Source organism: Carassius carassius, chromosome 5 (genome assembly GCF_963082965.1).
Source record: "Carassius carassius chromosome 5, fCarCar2.1, whole genome shotgun sequence".
NCBI classification, from domain to species: domain Eukaryota; kingdom Metazoa; phylum Chordata; class Actinopteri; order Cypriniformes; family Cyprinidae; genus Carassius; species Carassius carassius.
In genome coordinates, this window is record NC_081759.1 from 31,606,760 (window position 1) to 31,634,675 (window position 27,916).

At 37.7% G+C, this 27,916-nt stretch overlaps 2 protein-coding genes across 2 annotated transcripts; both read left to right on the forward strand.

Annotated features, from left to right (window-relative positions):
• Nucleotides 1-10,834, forward strand: LOC132141268 (myosin heavy chain, fast skeletal muscle-like). The gene is made up of 40 exons (XM_059550631.1): nucleotides 1-41; nucleotides 368-586; nucleotides 670-813; nucleotides 898-1,054; nucleotides 1,174-1,201; nucleotides 1,315-1,423; nucleotides 1,593-1,685; nucleotides 1,821-1,884; nucleotides 1,972-2,070; nucleotides 2,164-2,267; nucleotides 2,352-2,490; nucleotides 2,586-2,704; nucleotides 2,825-2,974; nucleotides 3,058-3,228; nucleotides 3,312-3,612; nucleotides 3,735-3,805; nucleotides 3,955-4,042; nucleotides 4,138-4,255; nucleotides 4,340-4,463; nucleotides 4,598-4,734; nucleotides 5,253-5,508; nucleotides 5,601-5,843; nucleotides 5,940-6,116; nucleotides 6,323-6,468; nucleotides 6,550-6,640; nucleotides 6,718-7,107; nucleotides 7,196-7,322; nucleotides 7,693-7,811; nucleotides 7,888-8,084; nucleotides 8,170-8,353; nucleotides 8,469-8,634; nucleotides 8,721-8,845; nucleotides 8,952-9,260; nucleotides 9,379-9,582; nucleotides 9,674-9,799; nucleotides 9,901-10,071; nucleotides 10,167-10,271; nucleotides 10,351-10,446; nucleotides 10,531-10,662; nucleotides 10,760-10,834. Exons 2-40 carry the CDS (start codon nucleotides 380-382, stop codon nucleotides 10,778-10,780), a joined length of 5,808 nt encoding a protein of 1,935 aa, XP_059406614.1. The 5' UTR covers nucleotides 1-41; nucleotides 368-379; the 3' UTR covers nucleotides 10,781-10,834.
• A 4,097-nt stretch (nucleotides 10,835-14,931) lies between these two features.
• Nucleotides 14,932-25,815, forward strand: LOC132141270 (myosin heavy chain, fast skeletal muscle-like). The gene is made up of 39 exons (XM_059550633.1): nucleotides 14,932-15,150; nucleotides 15,235-15,378; nucleotides 15,463-15,619; nucleotides 15,740-15,767; nucleotides 15,881-15,989; nucleotides 16,163-16,255; nucleotides 16,391-16,454; nucleotides 16,542-16,640; nucleotides 16,735-16,838; nucleotides 16,921-17,059; nucleotides 17,219-17,337; nucleotides 17,458-17,607; nucleotides 17,691-17,861; nucleotides 17,945-18,245; nucleotides 18,368-18,438; nucleotides 18,588-18,675; nucleotides 18,771-18,888; nucleotides 18,973-19,096; nucleotides 19,231-19,367; nucleotides 19,875-20,130; nucleotides 20,223-20,465; nucleotides 20,561-20,737; nucleotides 20,944-21,089; nucleotides 21,171-21,261; nucleotides 21,337-21,726; nucleotides 21,815-21,941; nucleotides 22,648-22,766; nucleotides 22,843-23,039; nucleotides 23,125-23,308; nucleotides 23,431-23,596; nucleotides 23,677-23,801; nucleotides 23,911-24,219; nucleotides 24,338-24,541; nucleotides 24,645-24,770; nucleotides 24,867-25,037; nucleotides 25,133-25,237; nucleotides 25,311-25,406; nucleotides 25,491-25,622; nucleotides 25,709-25,815. Exons 1-39 carry the CDS (start codon nucleotides 14,944-14,946, stop codon nucleotides 25,727-25,729), a joined length of 5,808 nt encoding a protein of 1,935 aa, XP_059406616.1. The 5' UTR covers nucleotides 14,932-14,943; the 3' UTR covers nucleotides 25,730-25,815.
• The last annotated feature ends 2,101 nt before the right edge of the window (nucleotides 25,816-27,916 follow it).

Genomic DNA, 27,916 nt, shown 5'->3' on the forward strand with positions numbered 1-27,916 from the left:
TATTGCAGACTTTCATCAGAAGTGTGTGGGATTGTGTTAAGGTAAAGATGCTATATTAAACTAAAGACATTTTATGGGGAAAAATAGACTGACTGAAAAATGCATTAGTGTTCTGGCATAATACACTTGTTTTAGAACATATAATCAACATCCAGGCTTTACTGAAGGGTTTCCTTAAATCTGGCAATAACAGTGAACTCTGGTCTGCAGAGTTTAATTCAAACTCTGATCAAACTGGAGAACATGTTAACTTTCAGGTGTCTTTTATTAGGGTTGGAGTTAAAACTCTACATAAACTAATTTTACATGAAGTAAAAAATTACTGATCTAATACTGAATTTCTGTGACAATCTTTATATTCTTGAAGTGAGCTGCCACCATGAGTACGGACGCGGAGATGGCCATTTATGGCAAGGCTGCCATTTACCTCCGTAAGCCAGAGAAGGAGAGAATCGAGGCTCAGAACAAACCATTTGATGCCAAAGCTGCTTGCTATGTGGTTGATGATAAAGAACTGTATGTCAAGGGAACAATCAAGAGCAGAGACGGTGGCAAAGTCACTGTCATTGTGAATGACACTAAAGAGGTGAAATTTAAACTTTCCACAAAACTTTTACATATATAATCAAATTTTTATGATTGTTCTAATTTAATGGAATAAATTTATAGGAGAGAGTTGCAAAGGAGGATGATGTCCACCCAATGAATCCTCCAAAGTTTGACAAGATTGAGGACATGGCCATGATGACCCATCTCAATGAACCCTCTGTGCTGTATAACCTCAAAGAGCGTTATGCCGCATGGATGATCTACGTAAGTTCTGGAGCAAAGTAAAACAGCATTTAAGTTCATTTTGTCAGTGTTGTTGCAATCTGACCACTTCTTTGCTCATTTCAGACCTACTCTGGGCTGTTTTGCGCTACTGTGAACCCCTACAAGTGGCTCCCAGTGTATGATGCAGAAGTGGTGGCTGCCTACAGAGGCAAGAAGCGTATGGAGGCCCCACCCCACATCTTCTCTGTCTCTGACAACGCCTATCAGGCCATGCTGACTGGTAAGATCTGATTTATGTGATCTGAATTATTTCTAAGTTGAATTTGGTATGTCAGATTCACATGCATAAATATTATTTATAAAACAATCGCTGAAAGATTATTACCTTTTCATTTGCAGACAGAGAGAACCAATCTGTCCTGATTACGTATGTATCTAGCCTACTCTGTTTCTAATCTGTTTGAGATGTTGAGAATGGTTATATTTTGCTCGGGTGGAACTTCTACATTTCTTATCATCATTTCTCTTCTCATAAACCAGTGGAGAATCTGGTGCTGGAAAGACTGTGAACACCAAACGTGTCATCCAGTACTTTGCCACAGTTGCAGTTCATGGTGACAAGAAGAAAGAGAATGCCAGCAAAATGCAGGTATGAGATACAAAACTATGATAAATAAATTTCTCTGAAAAATATTAAAAATACTGAATTACTCTCTTCTCACACAACATATGATACAGTATGTGAAATTAAAAATGTCTGCAAACAGTGATGACACATACAAGAGAAAATAACTGAAACCCCTTCAAACATCAAACAGGGCTCTCTTGAGGATCAGATCATTGCTGCTAACCCTCTGCTTGAGGCTTATGGTAATGCCAAGACTGTGAGAAATGACAACTCCTCTCGTTTTGTAAGTCAAGCTATTTTTATATTCAAACATAATTTAGAAATATTTAGCTTAGCTTTGTTGAGTACTTTGTATTGTTGTTGTTGTTGTTTTAGTAATACAGTACAGCAACTCAAATGTTAATTTTATTTTAAACAGGGTAAATTCATCAGAATTCATTTTGGCACATCAGGAAAACTGGCTAGTGCTGATATTGAGACATGTAGGTGGACATGATCTTATTTATCCATCCTCCACATTTGTCTGTCATGCTTCAGATGATTGTGACACAAGTACATTCTCTCAACAGATCTGCTGGAGAAGTCTAGAGTGACATTCCAGCTTTCAGATGAGAGAGGCTACCACATCTTCTACCAGATGATGACCAACCATAAGCCTGAGCTGATCGGTAGATGCACATATTTATTTAACATTTACTATATTGTACAGATAATATTGTACAATTCTATTAAATAAATATTAATATACATGTATTTTACAGAAATGACGCTCATCACCACCAACCCTTATGACTTCCCCATGTGCAGTCAGGGTCAGATCACAGTGGCAAGCATTGATGATAAAGAGGAGCTGGTTGCTACTGATGTGAGTCAATGCTGTTTTAAATAACAAACTCAATGTAAACATGACTAATCATAGAGCTTGTTCTTTTCTGAATGAAATTTCCAGACTGCTATTGACATTCTGGGCTTCACTGCTGAGGAGAAGATGGGCATCTACAAGTTCACTGGAGCTGTGCTTCATCATGGCAACATGAAGTTCAAGCAGAAGCAGCGTGAGGAGCAGGCTGAGCCTGATGGCACAGAGGGTGAGACTAAATAGTACTAATGTGTGTGATTAAATGCAGTGCTTGAATTGAAAGATCCACATTTCTATATTCTTAAAAAAACTTTTACATGGCAGAGGCTGACAAAATCTCCTACCTTCTGGGTTTGAACTCTGCTGATATGCTGAAGGCTTTGTGCTACCCCAGAGTAAAAGTCGGAAATGAGTTTGTGACCAAAGGCCAAACAGTGCCACAGGTGTGTGTAGTAATATATGTAATAACATATCTCCATCATGTCATTTGTGTTCATCTTGAAAATTATGATTGAATATAGCAAATCAAAAAGTTTTAATAAAAATTCACTCTATTCTTACAGGTTTACAACTCTGTTAGCGCCTTGTGCAAATCTATCTATGAGAGGATGTTCTTGTGGATGGTCGTTCGTATCAACCAGATGTTGGACACAAAACAACAAAGAAATTTCTTCATTGGTGTGCTGGATATTGCTGGCTTTGAGATCTTTGATGTAAGAATCTGTTATGTTTATTTCTCTTTATGGAAAATAGTCACATTCAGTTGCTAGTAAATTATCCTGTTTCTTTTCTCCAGTTCAACAGCATGGAGCAGCTGTGCATCAACTTCACCAACGAGAAACTGCAACAGTTTTTCAACCACCACATGTTTGTGCTGGAACAAGAGGAGTACAAGAAGGAGGGCATTGTTTGGGAATTCATTGACTTTGGCATGGACTTGGCTGCTTGCATTGAGCTCATTGAGAAGGTTTTTACTGGTTTATGAACTTCTTAATTTCCATTTTCAAAAGTATACATTTTTAATAATAAACAACATTCTTTTATAAACAGCCCATGGGTATCTTCTCCATCCTTGAAGAGGAGTGCATGTTCCCCAAGGCTACAGACACTTCCTTCAAGAACAAGCTGTATGATCAGCATCTTGGCAAGTGCAATGCTTTCCAGAAACCAAAGCCTGCCAAAGGCAAGGCTGAGGCCCACTTCTCCCTGGTCCACTACGCTGGAACTGTGGACTACAACATTTCTGGCTGGTTGGACAAGAACAAGGATCCACTGAACGAGTCTGTTGTGCAACTTTACCAAAAGTCTTCCGTCAAACTGCTAGCTACTCTCTACCCACCTGTTGTTGAGGGTAATAAAAAACTGAAGTGTTAATTAAACTGTTCTAATTTAATTAACCAAACACTGATTTAATTTTGCACTTTCTTCTGGTTATTACATTGTGTGTCTTCCTTTGTCTCTTCATCTGCATAGAGACTGGTGGTGGAAAGAAGGGAGGCAAGAAGAAGGGTGGTTCCATGCAGACTGTGTCTTCACAGTTTAGAGTACGTCTTTGTTTGAAACCAAATTTGAATAATGATGCAATGAAAGTAATGACTGTACATCAGCTTGCTTGACTCTTCGTGAGAGAAATTGTATATCAACAAGTCATTCAATGTGACTAAGTAAGCTGTAACTTTTTGTGATTAAACAGGAGAACTTGGGCAAGCTCATGACCAACTTGAGGAGCACTCACCCTCACTTTGTGCGCTGTCTGATTCCCAATGAGTCCAAGATTCCAGGTAAAGTATCAAAGGGATTACAGATATTGTCATGTATACAGTATTTAATACTTCTGTTAATTAACCAAGCTCATGATCTAAATTGTCTTTTATAGGTCTCATGGAGAATCACCTGGTTATCCACCAGCTGAGGTGTAACGGTGTGCTGGAGGGCATCAGAATCTGCAGAAAGGGCTTCCCCAGCAGAATCCTCTATGGTGACTTCAAGCAGAGGTAACAGGGACCACATGAAAGAAACATTAACTGTATGAGGCTCTTAATTGGAGGATATGAAACATTTTGATTAACCTTCAACAGATACAAGGTGCTAAATGCCAGTGTAATCCCAGAGGGACAGTTTATTGACAACAAGAAAGCTTCTGAGAAACTCCTGGGATCCATCGACGTTGATCACGACCAGTACAGATTTGGGCACACAAAGGTTCATATTCTACTTAACAGCTTTTAAAAAATTTAATGATCATGATTTTTTGTATAAGATTATTCTATCAATTGTATTGATTCTATTCTATCAATTATTCTGTCAATTATCACTGTCATTTATTATATATTCAGGTGTTCTTCAAAGCTGGTCTTCTGGGTACTCTTGAGGAAATGCGTGATGAGAAACTGGCTGCTCTGGTCACAATGACTCAAGCTGTCTGCCGTGGTTATCTGATGAGGAGAGAGTTTGTGAAGATGATGGAGAGGAGGTGAGGAATGTCATGAAAGGAACAAAACCTTATTCTTATATTTATATTTCTCTATATTTACATTTATATTTCAGTTAGTATAAACCTTTTATCAGTGGAAATATTTATACCAATGACCCTTCCCCACATGACTTCAGAATGTCAATGAATAATCAATAAGATTTGTTCCTCTCTATGGCAAAAACGTATTTTGGCAAATATTTAAGATTTACATATTTACAACAACCATGTTTTTATTTATTATTTTGTGTTAATACAGAATTCAGGGAAAAAACATGGCACAATGTATTGTTACCTATATTCTGAATTACACATTGCATTGTGTTGTGATTTAGGGTTAAAGAAAATGTCTGAAAACTAAACGTATAACATCTTGACAGAAAAGTACCTTTTCTGTTTTTATACATATTTTTTACTCACATTTTTTGATACATGTAAGACATGTAGGAAGTATTGTGTAGACAAGTATAAAAATAAGTGCATTTATCAGTTACTAATTATCTAAATGATTTAATCAGGGATGCAATTTACACCATCCAATACAACGTCCGCTCTTTCATGAACGTCAAACACTGGCCATGGATGAAGGTTTACTACAAGATTAAGCCTCTGCTGAAGAGTGCTGAGACTGAGAAGGAGCTGGCAACCATGAAAGAGGACTTTGTAAAATGCAAAGAAGATCTTGCCAAGGCTGAAGCCAAAAAGAAGGAGCTTGAAGAGAAGATGGTGGCACTGTTGCAAGAGAAAAATGATCTGCAGCTTCAAGTAGCATCTGTGAGTTTACCTAATTTAATTAACTGAAATATATCTCCATTAAAATGGAACAAAGTGGTTTCCAAAGAAATAACAATCTATTTTCCTAACAGGAATCTGAGAATCTGTCAGATGCTGAGGAGAGGTGTGAGGGTCTGATCAAAAGCAAAATCCAGCTTGAAGCTAAACTCAAAGAGACAACTGAGAGACTGGAAGATGAGGAAGAAATCAATGCTGAACTGACAGCTAAGAAGAGGAAGCTGGAGGATGAGTGCTCTGAGCTGAAGAAAGACATTGATGACCTGGAGCTCACCTTGGCTAAAGTGGAAAAGGAGAAACATGCCACTGAGAACAAGGTTGGAGATTTTGTTGGTTTAAGATCAGATTAATAATTTTTGTATTATGATATGGTATATTAAATGAGCTCATTTGGAACAAAAAAAAAAACACAGGTCAAAAACTTGACTGAGGAAATGGCAGCTCAGGACGAGAGCATTGGCAAACTTACGAAGGAGAAGAAAGCCCTCCAAGAGGCACATCAGCAGACCCTGGATGATCTCCAGGCAGAAGAGGACAAAGTCAACACCCTGACCAAATCCAAGACAAAGCTTGAGCAGCAAGTTGATGATGTGAGTTGTCATAATTAGGTTATACTTTGAGTATATAATTTTGTATTTTTCATACCATGAGTAGAAGTAGTGACTAAATATTAAAGACACTAAATGCATTATATTCACAAGGTGTGTAACTTGTCACATGTTAAAGTAAATCAAATAATAATGGTGCTAATAATTAATCCACTTAATTAACACAATACCAACATCAAATTGCTTAGCTGGAAGGTTCCCTTGAACAAGAGAAGAAGCTCCGCATGGATCTTGAGAGAGCAAAGAGAAAGCTTGAAGGAGACCTGAAATTAGCCCAAGAGTCCATCATGGACCTCGAGAATGACAAGCAACAATCTGATGAGAAGCTGAAGAAGTAGGATGTTTTTGTGAACTCTTACAAAAATAATGGTTATCATTTATTTCAAATCATTCATTGTTCCCCTTTTACACACAGAAAAGACTTTGAAACAAGCCAGCTGCTCAGCAAGATTGAAGATGAACAATCTCTGGGTGCTCAACTCCAGAAGAAGATTAAGGAGCTTCAGGTATTTATTTTTTCTTTTTTGCTGTTAATGGCACTGGTCAAATAAAGGCTAATAAGGTTTTATTAATACCACTGTAGGCTCGCATTGAGGAACTGGAGGAAGAGATTGAGGCTGAGCGTGCTGCTCGTGCCAAGGTTGAGAAGCAGAGAGCTGATCTCTCCAGGGAACTTGAGGAGATCAGTGAGAGGCTTGAGGAGGCTGGAGGAGCCACTGCTGCTCAGATCGAGATGAATAAGAAGCGTGAAGCTGAATTCCAGAAGCTGCGTCGTGATCTTGAAGAGTCCACCCTCCAGCATGAAGCTACGGCTGCTGCCCTCCGTAAGAAGCAGGCAGACAGTGTGGCTGAGCTGGGAGAGCAAATCGACAACCTCCAGCGTGTCAAGCAGAAGCTTGAGAAAGAGAAGAGTGAATACAAAATGGAGATTGATGATCTCTCCAGCAACATGGAGGCTGTTGCCAAAGCAAAGGTTTGACAATTGGTTCTTAAATCTTTTCAAGGAAATACATCAAATAAGGTTAAGATTCTTAAGAAACTAATGATCTTATGGTTTACAGGCCAATCTTGAGAAGATTTGCCGCACCCTTGAGGACCAACTAAGTGAAATAAAGTCCAAGAATGATGAGAACCTCCGGCAGATAAACGACCTCAGTGCTCAAAGAGCAAGATTTCAAACTGAAAATGGTAATAATGGAAACAAAATATATATGTATATGTATACATAAAAAATGTATTTTATTTAAATATAAAAACTTATAGTGGCAAAAAGTTTTATATACCGGGAGCAGTAAATTTTAAAGCGATAATGTTGGCTATGCAGCTCTTCTTGGGTTTTAAGCATGTCGTGGTTTAGTGTATTACAGTCAAACAGAAACCAGACTGACAGCAGTGCACCAAAATGAGCGCAAGTTGTCCAATTACTTTATCCACTGTAAAGAACTGCCACTACGCAATAGAAAAACAATGTTTCTTCCATTCATTAACATAGATATATACCATTTCCTACACCAATCTTATATCTTACCTGTATTTTTGTAAATGTAAATTTCTAAAGGTGAGTTTGGCCGTCAACTAGAGGAGAAAGAGGCTTTGGTTTCTCAGCTCACCAGAGGCAAACAAGCTTTCACTCAGCAAATTGAGGAACTTAAGAGGCAGATTGAAGAGGAGATTAAGGTAATAGCATCAACACAAACACATCTTTTCCACTTACTATGCAACAAAGCTAATATTTTGTGACTTTGTCTCCTAGGCTAAGAATGCACTGGCCCATGCTGTGCAATCAGCCCGTCATGACTGCGACCTGCTCCGTGAGCAGTTTGAGGAAGAGCAGGAGGCAAAGGCTGAGCTGCAGCGGGGAATGTCAAAGGCCAACAGTGAAGTTGCACAGTGGAGAACCAAATATGAAACTGACGCCATCCAGCGCACTGAGGAGCTTGAAGAGTCCAAGTATGAACATCACAAGAGCTGATTACTATGTGTTCATATGGAAAAGTCTTTAATGTTAAAACTGGTGTTTACAAATGCATTGTAGGAAGAAGTTGGCTCAGCGTCTGCAAGATGCAGAAGAACAAATTGAGGCTGTGAACTCCAAATGTGCCTCTCTGGAGAAGACCAAACAGAGACTCCAGGGTGAAGTGGAGGACCTCATGATTGATGTGGAGAGAGCCAATTCTCTGGCTGCCAACCTTGACAAGAAGCAGAGGAACTTTGACAAGGTAAAAAAAAAAATGTCATACTGTTATAAGATATTATTTTTAAAAAAGTTGTGTGGGTGTTATTTCGGCATGCTATTAGTTGAACAAATCTGATGTTAATATGCCTCCATTGAAGGTCCTGGCAGAATGGAAGCAGAAATATGAGGAAGGTCAGGCAGAGCTGGAAGGTGCCCAGAAAGAGGCTCGTTCACTCAGCACTGAGCTGTTCAAGATGAAGAACTCCTATGAGGAGTCTTTAGATCAGCTGGAGACCCTCAAGAGAGAGAACAAGAATCTGCAGCGTAAGACTTAAAAAACCATTAAAAAGTAAATATATATGATAAATGAATGCCAATAATGATACAGATTATATTTTTCCTTTTTACAGAGGAGATTTCAGACCTGACAGAGCAGCTGGGTGAGACTGGTAAGAGCATCCATGAGCTGGAAAAGGCCAAGAAGGCAGTGGAGACTGAAAAGGCAGAGATTCAGACCGCCCTGGAGGAGGCTGAAGTGAGTATCTGGAGTATAATATGTAATTCTGGCAGGGAACCATTATACTGTCTTATTAATGCATATTTTCGTTCTAAAATGTAAATATTGTTTTTATTTTTCATAGGGCACCCTGGAGCATGAGGAGTCCAAGATTCTTCGTGTCCAGCTTGAGCTTAACCAGGTCAAGGGGGAGATTGACAGGAAGCTTGCAGAGAAGGATGAGGAGATGGAGCAGATCAAGAGGAACAGCCAGAGAGTCATTGAATCCATGCAGAGCACTCTGGACTCCGAGGTCAGGAGCAGGAATGATTCCCTGAGAATCAAGAAGAAGATGGAGGGAGACCTTAATGAGATGGAGATTCAGCTGAGCCATGCCAATCGCCAGGCTTCTGAGGCCCAGAAACAGCTCAGGAACATTCAGGGACAACTCAAGGTATATGCCTCGTCTTTGGTTAACGGGTTCATTAATGTTTGTATAATCAAAGCTTTGTTAAGTAAGGGCAATCAGAAAGCACATCAAAAGCTTACTGTAATGCTTTTTTTATGTTAAGGATGCCCAGCTGCACCTTGACGATGCTGTGAGAGGACAGGAAGACATGAAGGAGCAGGTGGCAATGGTGGAGCGCAGAAACATTCTGATGCAAGCTGAGATTGAGGAGCTGAGAGCCGCTCTGGAGCAGACAGAGAGAGGCCGCAAAGTGGCTGAACAAGAGCTTGTGGATGCCAGTGAGCGTGTTGGGCTGCTGCACTCTCAGGTAACAGCATATTGTTGTTTTTCTTACAAAGAATTTAAGGAAATTGAAATTATTGTTTAAAATGTTCAGCCTGTTGCTTTCCATGTTACAGAACACAAGTCTCCTGAACAGCAAGAAGAAGCTTGAGGCTGACCTTGTTCAGATCCAGAGTGAAGTTGATGACACTGTACAGGAAGCCAGAAATGCAGAGGAGAAGGCCAAGAAGGCCATCACTGATGTGAGAAACAGTAGCTGCCTAATGATTCACAAAACACTTGCTTAAAAATGTGTGCTTAAAAATGTCTTAAAAAACTAATATCTGTCTATATTATTGCAAAGGCTGCAATGATGGCAGAGGAACTCAAGAAGGAGCAGGACACCAGTGCTCACCTTGAGAGGATGAAGAAGAATCTGGAGGTGACAGTGAAGGACCTGCAGCACCGTCTAGATGAGGCTGAGAATCTGGCCATGAAGGGAGGAAAGAAACAACTCCAGAAACTGGAGTCCAGAGTAAGACTGCCTTTATTCTGATGTCCTCCTGTATCCTGATATTTACAGTCTTGATGTAGACATTATCCTGTGTTTAAACATGTTTAAACATTAAGGTCCGTGAGCTTGAGGCTGAAGTTGAAGCAGAGCAGAGACGTGGAGCTGATGCTGTTAAAGGTGTCCGCAAATATGAGAGGAGAGTCAAGGAGCTCACCTACCAGGTACTTATATATATAAAAAAAACTTAAGGTCACATTAATCTGATTATCCTTTAGTCTGATGTACATGTATTATCTGCAGACTGAGGAGGATAAGAAGAACCTCAACAGACTGCAGGATCTGGTTGACAAGCTTCAGCTGAAGGTCAAGGCTTACAAGAGGCAGTCTGAAGAGGCTGTGAGTACCTCATTTAAGAACATGAAGCACCTTCTAAACATATGAGATGTTCTGCTGCTGATATAATTGTGTGTGGATTTGCAGGAGGAACAAGCCAATACTCACCTTTCCAAGCTGAGGAAGGCGCAGCATGAGCTGGAGGAGGCTGAGGAGCGTGCAGACATTGCTGAGTCTCAGGTCAACAAGCTCAGAGCCAAGAGCCGTGATGCTGGAAAGGTAATTTCTTTTTCTGATGCATATTTTTTTAAGCATAACTACCTCATTTATTCTCTTTTATACTAATCATCTATGTGCTCACTCTCTTTTTTTCAAGGGCAAAGAGGCAGCTGAGTGAAATACTTAATATATCATGTACATCTCAGTAAAAATGAATAAACCTTCAAATTCAGCAGCTTTCTTTTCTTGTCATTTTTGTTGATTTATTTATTGACTCACGATTGTTTACGATTTGTTATTACTGAAGTAAGCTTCATGATAAACCATTTAGTACATCATGCAGTCTATGAAATGGGCTCAACAGTATGAACTTTGATTTTGAAATGGATCAAATAAATGTCAAAATCAAGACTACAGCTTCTAGCAAATTAATCTATTTTAAACAATTCCATTGAACTTTATGAATTTAATAATATAAGCAAATATATTATATAATCATATATATGCAGTTTTTAAAGACACTAATATATGTCAACAAGATTATCTTAAAATAAAAATTAAAGCATTCACTTCAGATACTAAACTATTTTTTTATATTAAAACCATAGACATGGTCGATTGTCCAGTACCAGTTAGTTATATTATTTGTACAGTTCTACTTTTTGTTTTCATCTTTCCAGATAGATGTTAGTTTAATTACACCACAATACAGATCAGCACACATGGCAGAATTGTATTTTTATTGCTACAATTAATACTGAGCATTGTAATTATGAAGAAATAAACAAATGATATCTGCCTACTTCTTAATACACTACCTATCCTAATGCATACATCCACATTTCCAAATGCACTTTTGTAACGTCAAAAAATATCTCAAATTAAAGATGGTAGTGCCATTTGTCAGAGACTATATGAGAAAGTATATGCATTAGCTGTAAGAATAAAATATGATCATTAAAAAAATTCAAAATATGTATTCATGTTTGAATACAGGGTATCTGCATGTTTTTTAAACACCTTTACAAATAAATTTTAAAGGCCTGTACAAATAAAATGAATACTGAATGGGTGGGGTAGGGCAACGTACGGGAACATTCTAAATAGTAAAATTAATCTAAAAAAACATGATTTAAATAATTTATACCTTAACTTTTATTTTTTTTTTTCTTTAAGATAAAGAATAGCCTATGTCAAAATGTGATTACATTTATATTAATCATGTATGATTGTATAATTCATTCTAATATGCTTTTTTATGCTCACTAAACATTTCAAATTATTAATTTGTGACAATAAAGTGATTTGATTTAATGTGATTTGAATTGATGACTGTTGAAAACATTGCTGCTTAATGCTTTCATGGATACCAAGAATGGCCCATTTTAATATCTGAAGAGCAAATTTCTTCTAAAGAAAATGAGTTTGCAAGCATGATGTAAACACCATAAATTAAACATTCTCATAATCCAGTACTCACTTATGCTTCAGTAACTCACATTCATTTAATTCAATCACAGCCTTTTGAACTTTCCACGCCTTCATTACATCTCACCAGGATTATTGCAACTCTCTATATAATGGTGCTTCAAAGACTCAAATTTCTGGTTTACAAGTAGTACTAAATGCAGCAGCTAGATTCCTGAAGGGATGTTAAAAAATGTCTCATGTTATGCCCCTTCTGGCTTCAGGTTCAGTATGGAATTGAATATAAAATCGTATTACTTACTCCACCCCTACACTCCTAATTGATGACTTAGATCAGGACACAAATTCCCAGAACGTTGCCAGGTTCCCAGAACCAGCTTGAAAACAAGGGGCAATAGAGCCTTTGATGAGTCTGGACCGGTTTTATACAGTCTATGGGCTGGATCCACTCTGTGGAATAATCTCCCGACCCAAATTAAAATGGCTTCCACTTTATGAGAGTTTTAATCCAGTCTCAAAACTCATTTGTTTGTCTCAGCTTTTAACATGTAATTTTATCTCGTTTTATTGTCTCTAATTGGTTAGTGTTTTTTTGTTTCTTTTTATGTGTATTTGTATTGTAATTATTGTACAGCACTTTGGTCAGCCTGTGGGCATTATTAAATGTGTTTTAGAAATACATGGAACATAGTAATCTGTAAATCATGTTACAATTCCTGTTTTTCCCCACATTTAGACCTCTTAAAATGATCATTTTGATTTTTCTTATTACATTTAATATGTTGGCATTGCATTTGATATAACTGAATTTAAGTATTTAAGACCTGCAGGGACTCTGGAATAGTATGTAAATGGAGTTTACCATTAAGGTAATTACTGTTTACCGGCAATAAAGATGATGATGATGATGAAGATGAAGATGATTTTGTTAATGATTACATGAACATCATATCCTCATACACTCTGTCAGTCATACATCATATTATCCTTATAGTCTGAAAAAAAATGTATTGCCTGGTGACATGCACCAATCTATGTCAATCTGCTGGCCAATCTATGTCAAACTGATCCAATTAAATATCTAAGGTGACAGTATCAGATACTCCCATTTGATGGAGCAGAATTCATATTTGGAATGTAAAATGGCACTGTATGAAGACTAATGGGTTTATTGAAATGGGGTTAGTGTAATAAACACAATCATGTTTTGGTTAATCATATAAATAAGCATGCAAAATAAAAAATAGGCTTAAATTAGTAGCAGAAACACAAGTACAGCTAAGGTCTGCAATGTCACTACCCCAAATAATAACTCAGAGATTTGTAAGCATCAAATCATACAAACCTTCACTGTCAAGACAAGAGCAAGGTTTTATCAATCTTGTTCACTGTTTGACATATTCATCTGACAGTCATATAAGTTATATGGTTTTAATTATTTTGAATTTAAACTAAAAGCATAAAAAAGACACCCATGCAGTTTTACTGGAACCAATTTTAGAACAGTCAGAGTTCTACTAATAGTGCAGACACACAGGTTTTTTTTGTTTTTGTTTTTTTTTTACATATATGGCCAACCAAGAAATCTGATCTATGAGCGTGCCTGTCTGTGGAATGTAAACTCATCAAGCACAGCAATAAAATGTGAAAGAAATACATACATGAGCAAATAGCAAATGCAATTGCGAATGATCTGTTATTCAGATTATAGCACACTGAATAAGAAACACTGATTTGTTAATGTCAATAAGAGTTTATTAATAATAATAATAATAATAATAATAAGAAGAAGAAGAAGAAGAAGAAGAAGAAGAAAGCATAGCAAATAATTACACATTTTTAACCAACGATTCAAATACCCAATACTTGCAACTTATAAAAATCAATTTAATTGTCTGCTATAACTCATTTTTTGGTCTATATGACTAGCATTTTAAGACTTATTTTTACTAAAAGGAATCTTATTTTATGTGGTCAAGCAATACACACCAAGATACATGAAAAATAAATGAAAAAGAATTACAAATTTATTTGGGTAGACACATAAGCGTTATATTAAAGATAAGTTTTAGTCTTTTTGCTTTTTAAATTTGAAAAGTTTAACTTATTATGATATATTGCATTATTAAGTGTTAAGTTCTGAGGTTAAATTATTTTAAGTTATTCTGAAGTTGTTTCTATTTTAGTTATTACCAAGTTTGGATAGTACCAAAAGGTCCATCTGATCAATTTCTCAACAAATCTTTCCATATTTGGCATTAGCCAAATTTAACTCCTGCATGGCTTGCAGAACGTGTACAGCATAAAGAGCCGGAGCAGGACTGGAGACTGTTGCGTTCAGAAGTCCAGCCGCAGCTTGCTTGTGGTGAGAGAAAACATTTCATTTTCATGATGTACACAGTTTTAAAAAAATGTATGGCATCTTATATATTAATAATCATCAACTATATGTAATTCAATTACAGTTCATATTTGTTTGTTTTTTTTGTTTTTTTTATGAAAAAGAATGGCTTTAATGTATAACATTGTACTCTGTATATTACAGTATTGCAGACTTTCATCAAAAGTGTGTCGGATTGTTGTAAGGTAAATGATGCTATATTAAACTAAAGACATTTTATGGGGACAAATAAACAGACTGAAAAGTGCATTAGTGCTCTGGCATAATACACTTGTTTTAGAATATATAATCAACATCCAGGCTTTACTTAAACCTGGCCCTAACAATGAACTCTTGTCAGCAGAGTTTAATTCAAACCCTGATCAAACTGGAGTATCTGTTAACTTTCAGGTGTATTTGATTATGGCTGAAGTTAAAACTCTACATAAACAAATTTTACATAAAGCAGAAAATTACTGATCTAATACTGAATTTCTGTGACAATCTTTATATTCTTGAAGTGAGCTGCCACCATGAGTACGGACGCGGAGATGGCCATTTATGGCAAGGCTGCCATTTACCTCCGTAAGCCAGAGAAGGAGAGAATCGAGGCTCAGAACAAACCGTTTGATGCCAAAGCTGCTTGCTATGTGGTTGATGATAAAGAACTGTACGTCAAGGGAACAATCAAGAGCAGAGACGGTGGCAAAGTCACTGTCATTGTGAATGACACTAAAGAGGTGAAATTTCAACTTTCCACAAAACCTTTTACATATATAATCAAATTTTTATGATTGTTCTAATTTAATGGAACAAATTTATAGGAGAGAGTTGCAAAGGAGGATGATGTCCACCCAATGAATCCTCCAAAGTTTGACAAGATTGAGGACATGGCCATGATGACCCATCTCAATGAACCCTCTGTGCTGTATAACCTCAAAGAGCGTTATGCCGCATGGATGATCTACGTAAGTTCCGGAGCAAAGTAAAACAGCATTTAAGTTCATTTTGTCAGTGTTGTTGCAATCTGACCACTTCTCTGCTCATTTCAGACCTACTCTGGGCTGTTTTGCGCTACTGTGAACCCCTACAAGTGGCTCCCAGTGTATGATGCAGAAGTGGTGGCTGCCTACAGAGGCAAGAAGCGTATGGAGGCCCCACCCCACATCTTCTCTGTCTCTGACAACGCCTATCAGGCCATGCTGACTGGTAAGATCTGATTTATGTGATCTGAATTATTTCTCAGTTGATTTGGGTATGTCAAATTCACATTCAAATATTTTTTTTTGATAAAACAATCGCTGAAACATTATTACTTTTCATTTGCAGACAGAGAGAACCAATCCGTCCTAATTACGTATGTATCTAGCCTACTCTGTTTCTAATCTGTTTGAGATGTTGAGAATGGTTATATTTTGCTCGGGTGGAACTTCTACATTTCTTATCATCATTTCTCTTCTCATAAACCAGTGGAGAATCTGGTGCTGGAAAGACTGTGAACACCAAACGTGTCATCCAGTACTTTGCCACAGTTGCAGTTCATGGTGACAAGAAGAAAGAGAATGCCAGCAAAATGCAGGTATGAGATACAAAACTATGATAAATATATTACTCTGAAAGATATTAAAAATGAATACTGAATTACTCTAGTCTCACAGAATATATGATACAGTATGTGAAATTAAAAATGTCTGCAAACAGTGATGACACATACAAGAGAAAATAACTGAAACCCCTTCAAACATCAAACAGGGCTCTCTTGAGGATCAGATCATTGCTGCTAACCCTCTGCTTGAGGCTTATGGTAATGCCAAGACTGTGAGAAATGACAACTCCTCTCGTTTTGTAAGTCAAGCTATTTTTATATTAAAAAATAATTTAGAAATATTTAGCTTAGCTTTGTTGAGTACTTTGTATTGTTGTTGTTGTTGTTTTAGTAATACAGTCCAGCAACTCAAATGTTAATTTTATTTTAAACAGGGTAAATTCATCAGAATTCATTTTGGCACATCAGGAAAACTGGCTAGTGCTGATATTGAGACATGTAGGTGGACATGATTTTATTTATCCATCCTCCACATTTGTCTGTCATGCTTCAGATGATTGTGACACAAGTACATTCTCTCAACAGATCTGCTGGAGAAGTCTAGAGTGACATTCCAGCTTTCAGATGAGAGAGGCTACCACATCTTCTACCAGATGATGACCAACCATAAGCCTGAGCTGATCGGTAGATACACATATTTGATTTAATATTTACTATATTGTACAGATAATATTGTACAATTCTATGAAATAAATATTAATATAAATGTATTTTACAGAAATGACGCTCATCACCACCAACCCTTATGACTTCCCCATGTGCAGTCAGGGTCAGATCACAGTGGCAAGCATTGATGATAAAGAGGAGCTGGTTGCTACTGATGTGAGTCAATGCTGTTTTAAATAACAAACTCAATGTAAACATGGCTAATCATAAAGCTTGTTCTTTTTTCTAAAATTTCCAGACTGCTATCGACATTCTGGGCTTCACTGCTGAGGAGAAGATGGGCATCTACAAGTTCACTGGAGCTGTGCTTCATCATGGCAACATGAAGTTCAAGCAGAAGCAGCGTGAGGAGCAGGCTGAGCCTGATGGCACAGAGGGTGAGACTAAATAGTACTAATGTAAATTTAAATTAAATTCAATTAAAAATTAAATAAAAAAAAATTAATGTGTGTGATTACATGCAGTGTTTGATTTGAGAGATCCACATTTCTTTATTCGTCATTTTTGTTGTTGTTGTTGCTACTTTTACATGGCAGAGGCTGACAAAATCTCCTACCTTCTGGGTTTGAACTCTGCTGATATGCTGAAGGCTTTGTGCTACCCCAGAGTAAAAGTCGGAAATGAATTTGTGACCAAAGGCCAAACAGTGCCACAGGTGTGTGTAGTAATATATGTAATAACATATCTCCATCATGTCATTTGTGTTCAGCTTGAAAATCATGATTGAATATAGCATATCAAAAAGTTTTAATAAAAATTCACTCTATTCTTACAGGTTTACAACTCTGTTAGCGCCTTGTGCAAATCTATCTATGAGAGGATGTTCTTGTGGATGGTCGTTCGTATCAACCAGATGTTGGACACAAAACAACAAAGAAATTTCTTCATTGGTGTGCTGGATATTGCTGGCTTTGAGATCTTTGATGTAAGAATCTGTTATGTTTATTTCTCTTTATGGAAAATAGTCACATTCAGTTGCTAGTAAATGATCCTGTTTCTTTTCTCCAGTTCAACAGCATGGAGCAGCTGTGCATCAACTTCACCAACGAGAAACTGCAACAGTTTTTCAACCACCACATGTTTGTGCTGGAACAAGAGGAGTACAAGAAGGAGGGCATTGTTTGGGAATTCATTGACTTTGGCATGGACTTGGCTGCTTGCATTGAGCTCATTGAGAAGGTTTTTACTGGTTTATGAACTTCTTAATTTCCATTTTCAAAAGTATACATTTTTAATAATAAACAACATTCTTTTATAAACAGCCCATGGGTATCTTCTCCATCCTTGAAGAGGAGTGCATGTTCCCCAAGGCTACAGACACTTCCTTCAAGAACAAGCTGTATGATCAGCATCTTGGCAAGTGCAATGCTTTCCAGAAACCAAAGCCTGCCAAAGGCAAGGCTGAGGCCCACTTCTCCCTGGTCCACTACGCTGGAACTGTGGACTACAACATTTCTGGCTGGTTGGACAAGAACAAGGATCCACTGAACGAGTCTGTTGTGCAGCTTTACCAGAAGTCTTCTGTCAAACTGCTGGCTACTCTCTACCCACCTGTTGTTGAGGGTAATAAAAAACTGAAGTGTTAATTAAACTGTTCTAATTTAATTAACCAAACACTGATTTAATTTTGCACTTTCTTCTGGTTATTACATTGTGTGTCTTCCTTTGTCTCTTCATCTGCATAGAGACTGGTGGTGGAAAGAAGGGAGGCAAGAAGAAGGGTGGTTCCATGCAGACTGTGTCTTCACAGTTTAGAGTACGTCTTTGTTTGAAACCAAATTTGAATAATGATGCAATGAAAGTAATGACTGTACATCAGCTTGCTTGACTCTTCGTGAGAGAAATTGTATATCAACAAGTCATTCAATGTGACTAAGTAAGCTGTAACTTTTTGTGATTAAACAGGAGAACTTGGGCAAGCTCATGACCAACTTGAGGAGCACTCACCCTCACTTTGTGCGCTGTCTGATTCCCAATGAGTCCAAGATTCCAGGTAAAGTATCAAAGGGATTACAGATATTGTCATGTATACAGTATTTAATACTTCTGTTAATTTACCAAGCTCATGATCTAAATTGTCTTTTATAGGTCTCATGGAGAATCACCTGGTTATCCACCAGCTGAGGTGTAACGGTGTGCTGGAGGGCATCAGAATCTGCAGAAAGGGCTTCCCCAGCAGAATCCTCTATGGTGACTTCAAGCAGAGGTAACAGGGACCACATGAAAGAAACATTAACTGTATGAGGCTCTTAATTGGAGGATATGAAACATTTTGATTAACCTTCAACAGATACAAGGTGCTAAATGCCAGTGTAATCCCAGAGGGACAGTTTATTGACAACAAGAAAGCTTCTGAGAAACTCCTGGGATCCATCGACGTTGATCACGACCAGTACAGATTTGGGCACACAAAGGTTTATATTCTACTTAACAGCTTTTAAAAAATTTAATGATCATGATTTTTTGTATAAGATTATTCTATCAATTCTATTGATTCTATTCTATCAATTATTCTGTCAATTATCACTGTCATTTATTATATATTCAGGTGTTCTTCAAAGCTGGTCTTCTGGGTACTCTTGAGGAAATGCGTGATGAGAAACTGGCTGCTCTGGTCACAATGACTCAAGCTGTCTGCCGTGGTTATCTGATGAGGAGAGAGTTTGTGAAGATGACGGAGAGGAGGTAAGGAATGTCATTAAAGGAACAAAACCTCTTATTCTTATATTTCTCTATATTTATATTTATATTTCAGTTAGTATAAACCTTTTATCAGTGGAAATATTTATACCAATGATTCCTTCCCCACATGACTTCAGAATGTCAATGAATAATCAATAAGATTTGTTCCTCTCTATGGCAAAAAAGTATTTTGGATTTACTCATATTTACAACAACCATGTTTTTTATTTATTATTTTGTGTTAATACAGAATTCAGGTAAAAAAAACAAGGCAAATGTATTGTTACATATATTCTGAATTACACATTGCATTGTATTATGAATTATGTTTAAAGAAAATGTCTGAAAACTAAATGTATAATATCTTGACAGAAAAGTACCTTTTCTGTTTTTATACATATTTTTTACTCACATTTTTTGATACATGTAAGACATGTAGGAAGTATTGTGTAGACAAGTATAAAAATAAGTGCATTTATCAGTTACTAATTATCTAAATGATTTAATCAGGGATGCAATTTACACCATCCAATACAACGTCCGCTCTTTCATGAACGTCAAACACTGGCCATGGATGAAGGTTTACTACAAGATTAAGCCTCTGCTGAAGAGTGCTGAGACTGAGAAGGAGCTGGCAACCATGAAAGAGGACTTTACAAAATGCAAAGAAGATCTTGCCAAGGCTGAAGCCAAAAAGAAGGAGCTTGAAGAGAAGATGGTGGCACTGCTGCAAGAGAAAAATGATCTGCAGCTGCAAGTAGCATCTGTGAGTTTACCTAATTTAATTAACTGAAATATATCTCCATTAAAATGGAACAAAGTGGTTTCCAAAGAAATAACAATCTATTTTCCTAACAGGAATCTGAGAATCTGTCAGATGCTGAGGAGAGGTGTGAGGGTCTGATCAAGAGCAAAATCCAGCTTGAAGCTAAACTCAAAGAGACAACTGAGAGACTGGAAGATGAGGAAGAAATCAATGCTGAACTGACAGCTAAGAAGAGGAAGCTGGAGGATGAGTGCTCTGAGCTGAAGAAAGACATTGATGACCTGGAGCTCACCTTGGCTAAAGTGGAAAAGGAGAAACATGCCACTGAGAACAAGGTTGGAGATTTTGTTGGTTTAAGATTAGATTAATAATTTTATATTATGATATGGTATATTAAATGTGCTCATTTGGAACATTAAAAAAAAAACAGGTCAAAAACTTGACTGAGGAAATGGCAGCTCAGGACGAGAGCATTGGCAAACTTACGAAGGAGAAGAAAGCCCTCCAAGAGGCACATCAGCAGACCCTGGATGATCTCCAGGCAGAAGAGGACAAAGTCAACACCCTGACCAAATCCAAGACAAAGCTTGAGCAGCAAGTTGATGATGTGAGTTGTCATAAATAGGTTATACTTTGAGTATATAATTTTGTATTTTTCATACCATGAGTAGAAGTAATGACTAAATATTAAAGACATTAAATGCATTATATTCATAAGGTGTATAACTTGTCACATGTTAAAATGAATCAAATAATAATGGTGCTAATAATTAATCCACTTAATTAACACAATACCAACATCAAATTGCTTAGCTGGAAGGTTCCCTTGAACAAGAGAAGAAGCTCCGCATGGATCTTGAGAGAGCAAAGAGAAAGCTTGAAGGAGACCTGAAATTAGCCCAAGAGTCCATCATGGACCTCGAGAATGACAAGCAACAATCTGATGAGAAGCTGAAGAAGTAGGACGTTTTTGTAAACTCTTACAAAAATAATGGTTATCATTTATTTAAAATCATTCATTGTTCCCCTTTTACACACAGAAAAGACTTTGAAACAAGCCAGCTGCTCAGCAAGATTGAAGATGAACAATCTCTGGGTGCTCAACTCCAGAAGAAGATCAAGGAGCTTCAGGTATTTTTTTTTCTTTTTGCTGTTAAAGACAATGGTAAAATAAAGGCTAATAAGGTTTTATTAATGCCACTGTAGGCTCGCATTGAGGAACTGGAGGAAGAGATTGAGGCTGAGCGTGCTGCTCGTGCCAAGGTTGAGAAGCAGAGAGCTGATCTCTCCAGGGAACTTGAGGAGATCAGTGAGAGGCTTGAGGAGGCTGGAGGAGCCACTGCTGCTCAGATCGAGATGAATAAGAAGCGTGAAGCTGAATTCCAGAAGCTGCGTCGTGATCTTGAAGAGTCCACCCTCCAGCATGAAGCTACGGCTGCTGCCCTCCGTAAGAAGCAGGCAGACAGTGTGGCTGAGCTGGGAGAGCAAATCGACAACCTCCAGCGTGTCAAGCAGAAGCTTGAGAAAGAGAAGAGTGAATACAAAATGGAGATTGATGATCTCTCCAGCAACATGGAGGCTGTTGCCAAAGCAAAGGTTTGACAATTGATTCTTAAATCTTTTCAAGGAAATGTATGAAATATGGTTAAGATTCTTAAGAAACAAATGATTTTGTGGTTTACAGGCCAATCTTGAGAAGATTTGCCGCACCCTTGAGGACCAACTAAGTGAAATAAAGTCCAAGAATGATGAAAACCTTCGGCAGTTAAATGACCTCAGTGCTCAAAGAGCAAGACTTCAAACTGAAAATGGTAACAATGCAAACAAAATCTTAAAAAAGCATAAAAAAATCCTTCACTACCAAAATGCCTTAATATACATCTAAATGATGTTTTATTAACAAGATTCGGAAGGAACGTGTCAGATAATTAGCCTAATTAACCCAGGTGGACCATAATCAAGTAATCAATCCCATAGTTTAAATATCGCTGACTTACCTCTATCCATTGACGGTTTATCAGCATCCCTCCTCCACTCCATCTCCTTACTTTTAGTTCACTTTATAAATAGGCGGGGAAGGGGGGGTACTCTAGGTTCGGGCCATTCCCGAGCTCGGAGCCCTTCCCCGGACAGCACGCCACATACGCACACCATACCTCAGCTAATTATATGCAAGCGTGAGCTCATGAAATATAATTTATTTAAATATAAAAAACTAATAGTGGCAAAACATTTTATATACTGGGAGCAGTACACTTTGTAAGTCATAATGTTGGATATGCAACTCCTCTTAGAGGGTTTTAAGCATGCCGTGGTTAAGTGTAATACAGTCAAACAGAAACTACACTGACAGTGCACCAAAATGAGTGCAAGTAGTCCAAGTAGTTTATCCACTGTAGAGAACTGCCAGTACGCAATAGAAAAACATTGTTTTTCCATTCATTAACATAGATATATAACATTATCTCCACCACTCTTATATCTTACCAGTAATTTTGTAAATGTAAATTTCTAAAGGTGAGTTTGGCCGTCAACTGGAGGAGAAAGAGGCTCTGGTTTCTCAGCTCACCAGAGGCAAACAAGCTTTCACTCAGCAAATTGAGGAGCTTAAGAGGCAGATTGAAGAGGAGATTAAGGTAATAGCATCAACACAAACACATCATTTCCACTTACTATGCAACAAAGATAATATTATATGACTTTGTCTCCTAGGCTAAGAATGCACTGGCCCATGCTGTGCAATCAGCCCGTCATGACTGCGACCTGCTCCGTGAGCAGTTTGAGGAAGAGCAGGAGGCAAAGGCTGAGCTGCAGCGGGGAATGTCAAAGGCCAACAGTGAAGTTGCACAGTGGAGAACCAAATATGAAACTGACGCCATCCAGCGCACTGAGGAGCTTGAAGAGTCCAAGTATGAACATCACAAGAGCTGATTACTATGTGTTCATATGGAAAAGTCTTTCATGTTAAAACTGGTGTTTACAAATGCATTACAGGAAGAAGTTGGCTCAGCGTCTGCAAGATGCAGAAGAACAAATTGAGGCTGTGAACTCCAAATGTGCCTCTCTGGAGAAGACCAAACAGAGACTCCAGGGCGAGGTGGAGGACCTCATGATTGATGTGGAAAGAGCCAATTCTTTGGCTGCCAACCTTGACAAGAAGCAGAGGAACTTTGACAAGGTTAAAAGCAAAACAAAAAAAGTCATACTTTAATAAGATATTGTTTTCAAAAAAGTTGTGTAGGCGTTATTTCAGCATGCTATAAGTTAAACAAATCTGATCTTAATATGCCTCCATTGAAGGTCCTGGCAGAATGGAAGCAGAAATATGAGGAAGGTCAGGCAGAGCTGGAAGGTGCCCAGAAAGAGGCTCGTTCACTCAGCACTGAGCTGTTCAAGATGAAAAACTCCTATGAGGAGACTCTGGATCAGCTGGAGACCCTCAAGAGAGAGAACAAGAATCTGCAGCGTAACTGAAACATTAAAAAGTAAATATATATGATAAATGAATGCTAATAATGATACAGATTATATTTTTCTTTTCTACAGAGGAGATTTCAGACCTGACAGAGCAGCTGGGTGAGACTGGTAAGAGCATCCATGAGCTGGAAAAGGCCAAAAAGGCAGTGGAGACTGAGAAGGCAGAGATTCAGACCGCCCTGGAGGAGGCTGAAGTGAGTATCTGGAGTTGAATATGTAATTCTGGCATGGAACCATAATACTGTGTTATTAATACTGTGCATATTTTTGTTCTAAATTTTAAATATTGTTTTTTTTTCATAGGGCACCCTGGAGCATGAGGAGTCCAAGATTCTTCGTGTCCAGCTTGAGCTTAACCAGGTCAAGGGGGAGATTGACAGGAAGCTTGCAGAGAAGGATGAGGAGATGGAGCAGATCAAGAGGAACAGCCAGAGAGTCATTGAATCCATGCAGAGCACTCTGGACTCTGAGGTCAGGAGCAGGAATGATGCCCTGAGAATCAAGAAGAAGATGGAGGGAGACCTTAATGAGATGGAGATTCAGCTGAGCCATGCCAATCGCCAGGCTTCTGAGGCCCAGAAACAGCTCAGGAATGTTCAGGGGCAACTCAAGGTATATGCCTCGTCTTTGGTTAACGGGTTCATTAATGTTTGTATAATCAAAGCTTTGTTAAGTAAAGGCAAACAGAAAGCACATCAAAAGCTTACTGTAATGCTATTGTTATGTTCAGGATGCCCAGCTGCACCTTGACGATGCTGTGAGAGGACAGGAAGACATGAAGGAGCAGGTGGCAATGGTGGAGCGCAGAAACACTCTGATGCAAGCTGAGATTGAGGAGCTGAGAGCCGCTCTGGAGCAGACAGAGAGAGGCCGCAAAGTGGCTGAACAAGAGCTTGTGGATGCCAGTGAGCGTGTTGGGCTGCTGCACTCTCAGGTAACAGCATAATGTATTTTACAAAGAAATTAATTCTACAATGAAAATAAGGAAATTGAGAGCCTTATTTAAAATGTTCATACTGTTGCTTTCCATGTTATAGAACACAAGTCTCCTGAACACCAAGAAGAAGCTTGAGGCTGACCTTGTTCAGATCCAGAGTGAAGTTGATGACACTGTACAGGAAGCCAGAAATGCAGAGGAGAAGGCCAAGAAGGCCATCACTGATGTGAGAAATAGTAGCTGCCTAATGATTCACAAAATACTTTCTTAAAAATGTGTGCATAAAATGTCAAACTAATATCGGTCTATATTATTGCAAAAGGCTGCAATGATGGCAGAGGAACTCAAGAAGGAGCAGGACACCAGTGCTCACCTTGAGAGGATGAAGAAGAATCTGGAGGTGACAGTGAAGGACCTGCAGCACCGTCTGGATGAGGCTGAGAATCTGGCCATGAAGGGAGGAAAGAAACAACTCCAGAAACTGGAGTCCAGAGTAAGATTGCCTTTATTCTGATGTCCTCCTTTATCCTGATATTTATAGTCTTGATGTGGACATTATCCAGTGTCTAAACATGTCTAAACATTAAGGTCCGTGAGCTTGAGGCTGAAGTTGAAGCAGAGCAGAGACGTGGAGCTGATGCTGTTAAAGGTGTCCGCAAATATGAGAGAAGAGTCAAGGAGCTCACCTACCAGGTACACAAATAAAAAACTTCAGGCCACATTAATCTGAATATGTTTTAATCTGATGAACATGTATTATCTGCAGACTGAGGAGGATAAGAAGAACCTCAACAGACTGCAGGATCTGGTTGACAAGCTTCAGCTGAAGGTCAAGGCTTACAAGAGGCAGTCTGAAGAAGCTGTGAGTACCTCATTTAAGAACAAGAAGCACCTTCTAAACATATGAGACCTTCTGCTGCTGATATAATTGTGTGTGGATTTGCAGGAGGAACAAGCCAATACTCACCTTTCCAAGCTGAGGAAGGCGCAGCATGAGCTGGAGGAGGCTGAGGAGCGTGCAGACATTGCTGAGTCTCAGGTCAACAAGCTCAGAGCCAAGAGCCGTGATGCTGGAAAGGTAATTTCTTTTTCTGATGCATATTTGTTCAAACGTAACTACCTCATGTATTCTCTTTTATACTAATCACTCTCTTTTTTTCCAAGGGCAAAGAGGCAGCTGAGTGAAATCCTTCACATATAGTGCCACCGGCTCCCATTTGTATATGAAAATGTGAAATTGTTCAATAAAGCATTTTCTTATGCTTATTAAATTTAATGTATTTTCATATTTGTTTCATTCAATGAAATTACAGTATAATTGCTTCGTCTAAAGCTTTTAGTGACAGGTCAAATATGAGTATTGAACCAATATAAAAAACAGATTTTGCTAACCTATTAATTACTACAAATCATCTACCACTTATTAAATATTTAAGTGATTACTCTCATAACACAACTGGCATTTTAAATGAGGAAAATTGTGGAAAAACATTAAAATTTAATAAACAGGTCATATATGTAATTTCTTAGCACTGATTTGCACAGTGTAATATCATTTTCTGTTCAATTAGATTTCAAAACTTTCTAAAGCACCCCCACCAACATATATAACTCATCTCACATAAGTAATTACGTATACTTACCAATAAACAAATGTAACTCACTGATACAGTAAACAAGAATAGACTTTAACTTTTAAACTTTGTAAGCACACAGATTTAAACTGATAGAGGACGTGCAAGATATCTCTTCTCAAGTCTTCTCATTTTGCCATGGTTTAAAAAAAAATTCCCAGCCGTGAAATGGGGGAGTTATAATATTTTATATATAATACTTTTTTACATTTATAAATAGTTCAGTCAACAGAGAAAAGTGTTGTGTATATTGTATCCCTTAAGGTGAAGAAAAGAGATGTTCATTCACTCCCCTACTTACTGAGACTCACATCTTTGGGTACATTGGGGTTTCAAAGTCAAACTCTCTAACCATCAGGCAACAGCTGTCCATATTAGTCCAATTAATTTGTTTGAAACAAGTACGTTTAAAAAAATAAAATAAAATAAAAAAGCATATAAAATAATATATTATTTCTTGTTTCATCAAAAACCCATTAAGATTTAATAAATGAGCTGCAGTCAAGTGAGATTCCCCTGACATAAAACACCAACAGGACTACCCATTAGTTCTCTGTCTATTATATAGAATAGATGAAACCTAGGCAAAGGCATTTTGTTTAAGTCAGCACAAGCTCTTAATGTATTTGCCTGTATCAGTCTCAAGTAGCCTAATTAAAATACTTGACAATTTGTAATAGTTTCAGATGAATAAAGTGGATTATTTCGAATCATTAAGATTAGTTTTAATAATCTGAAAAACAAAATTATTTTATAGCTGTGTGAACTAGCAGTTTTAATATACCTTATATGACCTAACCTTTTTAAATGAGCCAACCGATCTCATTCATCTGCATTTACTCATATTTTTAATTTACTTCAGTCTCTTGAAGGGTGTGTTTTCTTTTCTTATTTCAAAGACTATAGAACAATCAAACAGCATTCGATAGCAGGTTGTAAAGGAGCATCTATTGCATGGACCAACTGATGAAAAATGAAACCTTAAAAGTAGACAAAAAACAAACCAGTTGCAGTTGGGGCAGCTCTCACTTCCCGTAGCCACCTATGACATCAAAGTTGGATATCGCATGATTCTTGCGTTATTTCATTTAATATAGATTTTAGTCTTTGAACAAGACTCACAAAGTACCTGTAATTAAAGTTTTTGAAAATGTCATCAAACCTAATACACATCACACTGTCAAGTGTTTTTAAGGATATTAATAGGCTACGTAATTTATACACATTAAAACATTATATGAATTAAAATGTATAACTAAAACATAACAGTGAAGTGTATTCTGCAAGTCGCTTCCCATCAGGGCTGTGCAGAGAACTTGAGAGGAGCAGGTGCTCAAAGTATAAAAGGGTTACATGGAACAAGGCTTTAAATAGGACTTTGCTTTTTGCCGTTTCTGTACTGGTACAGCAGCAAATGCTGTGACGCAGTTAAAAAAAAAAATATTATAATTATTAATACAGAAAAGATTTATTAGTTGATCTTATTATATTTTTATAGGTAATGTTATAATTCTAAATTTTTGTCTCAAGTAGATTCCTGTAAATATATGCACCATCTACAGAATATTAAGACACTGGGAACCGCTTCAGATGATTCAGTAAGAGAGCTGTATTAACAAATTCATATTGATTGATTTCAAACACATTTAGCCTATTCACTTAAAATAATAAAATTACTCAAAAGAATAAACAGGGAACATTCTCAAAACTTTGGCTGATGTTATGGCATTGTTCTCTT

Bases quoted from the DNA above. Each gene is read 5' to 3' on its own strand.
- LOC132141268 (XM_059550631.1), top strand. From the start codon at position 380: ATGAGTACGGACGCGGAGATGGCCATTTATGGCAAGGCTGCCATTTAC. The intron at 2,705-2,824 runs GTGTGTGTAGTA...CTATTCTTACAG, and splicing joins AAGGCCAAACAGTGCCACAG to GTTTACAACTCTGTTAGCGC. The intron at 8,635-8,720 runs GTAAGACTTAAA...TCCTTTTTACAG, and splicing joins AGAGAACAAGAATCTGCAGC to AGGAGATTTCAGACCTGACA.
- LOC132141270 (XM_059550633.1), top strand. From the start codon at position 14,944: ATGAGTACGGACGCGGAGATGGCCATTTATGGCAAGGCTGCCATTTAC. The intron at 16,455-16,541 runs GTAGGTGGACAT...TTCTCTCAACAG, and splicing joins TAGTGCTGATATTGAGACAT to ATCTGCTGGAGAAGTCTAGA. The intron at 23,309-23,430 runs GTTAAAAGCAAA...CCTCCATTGAAG, and splicing joins AGCAGAGGAACTTTGACAAG to GTCCTGGCAGAATGGAAGCA.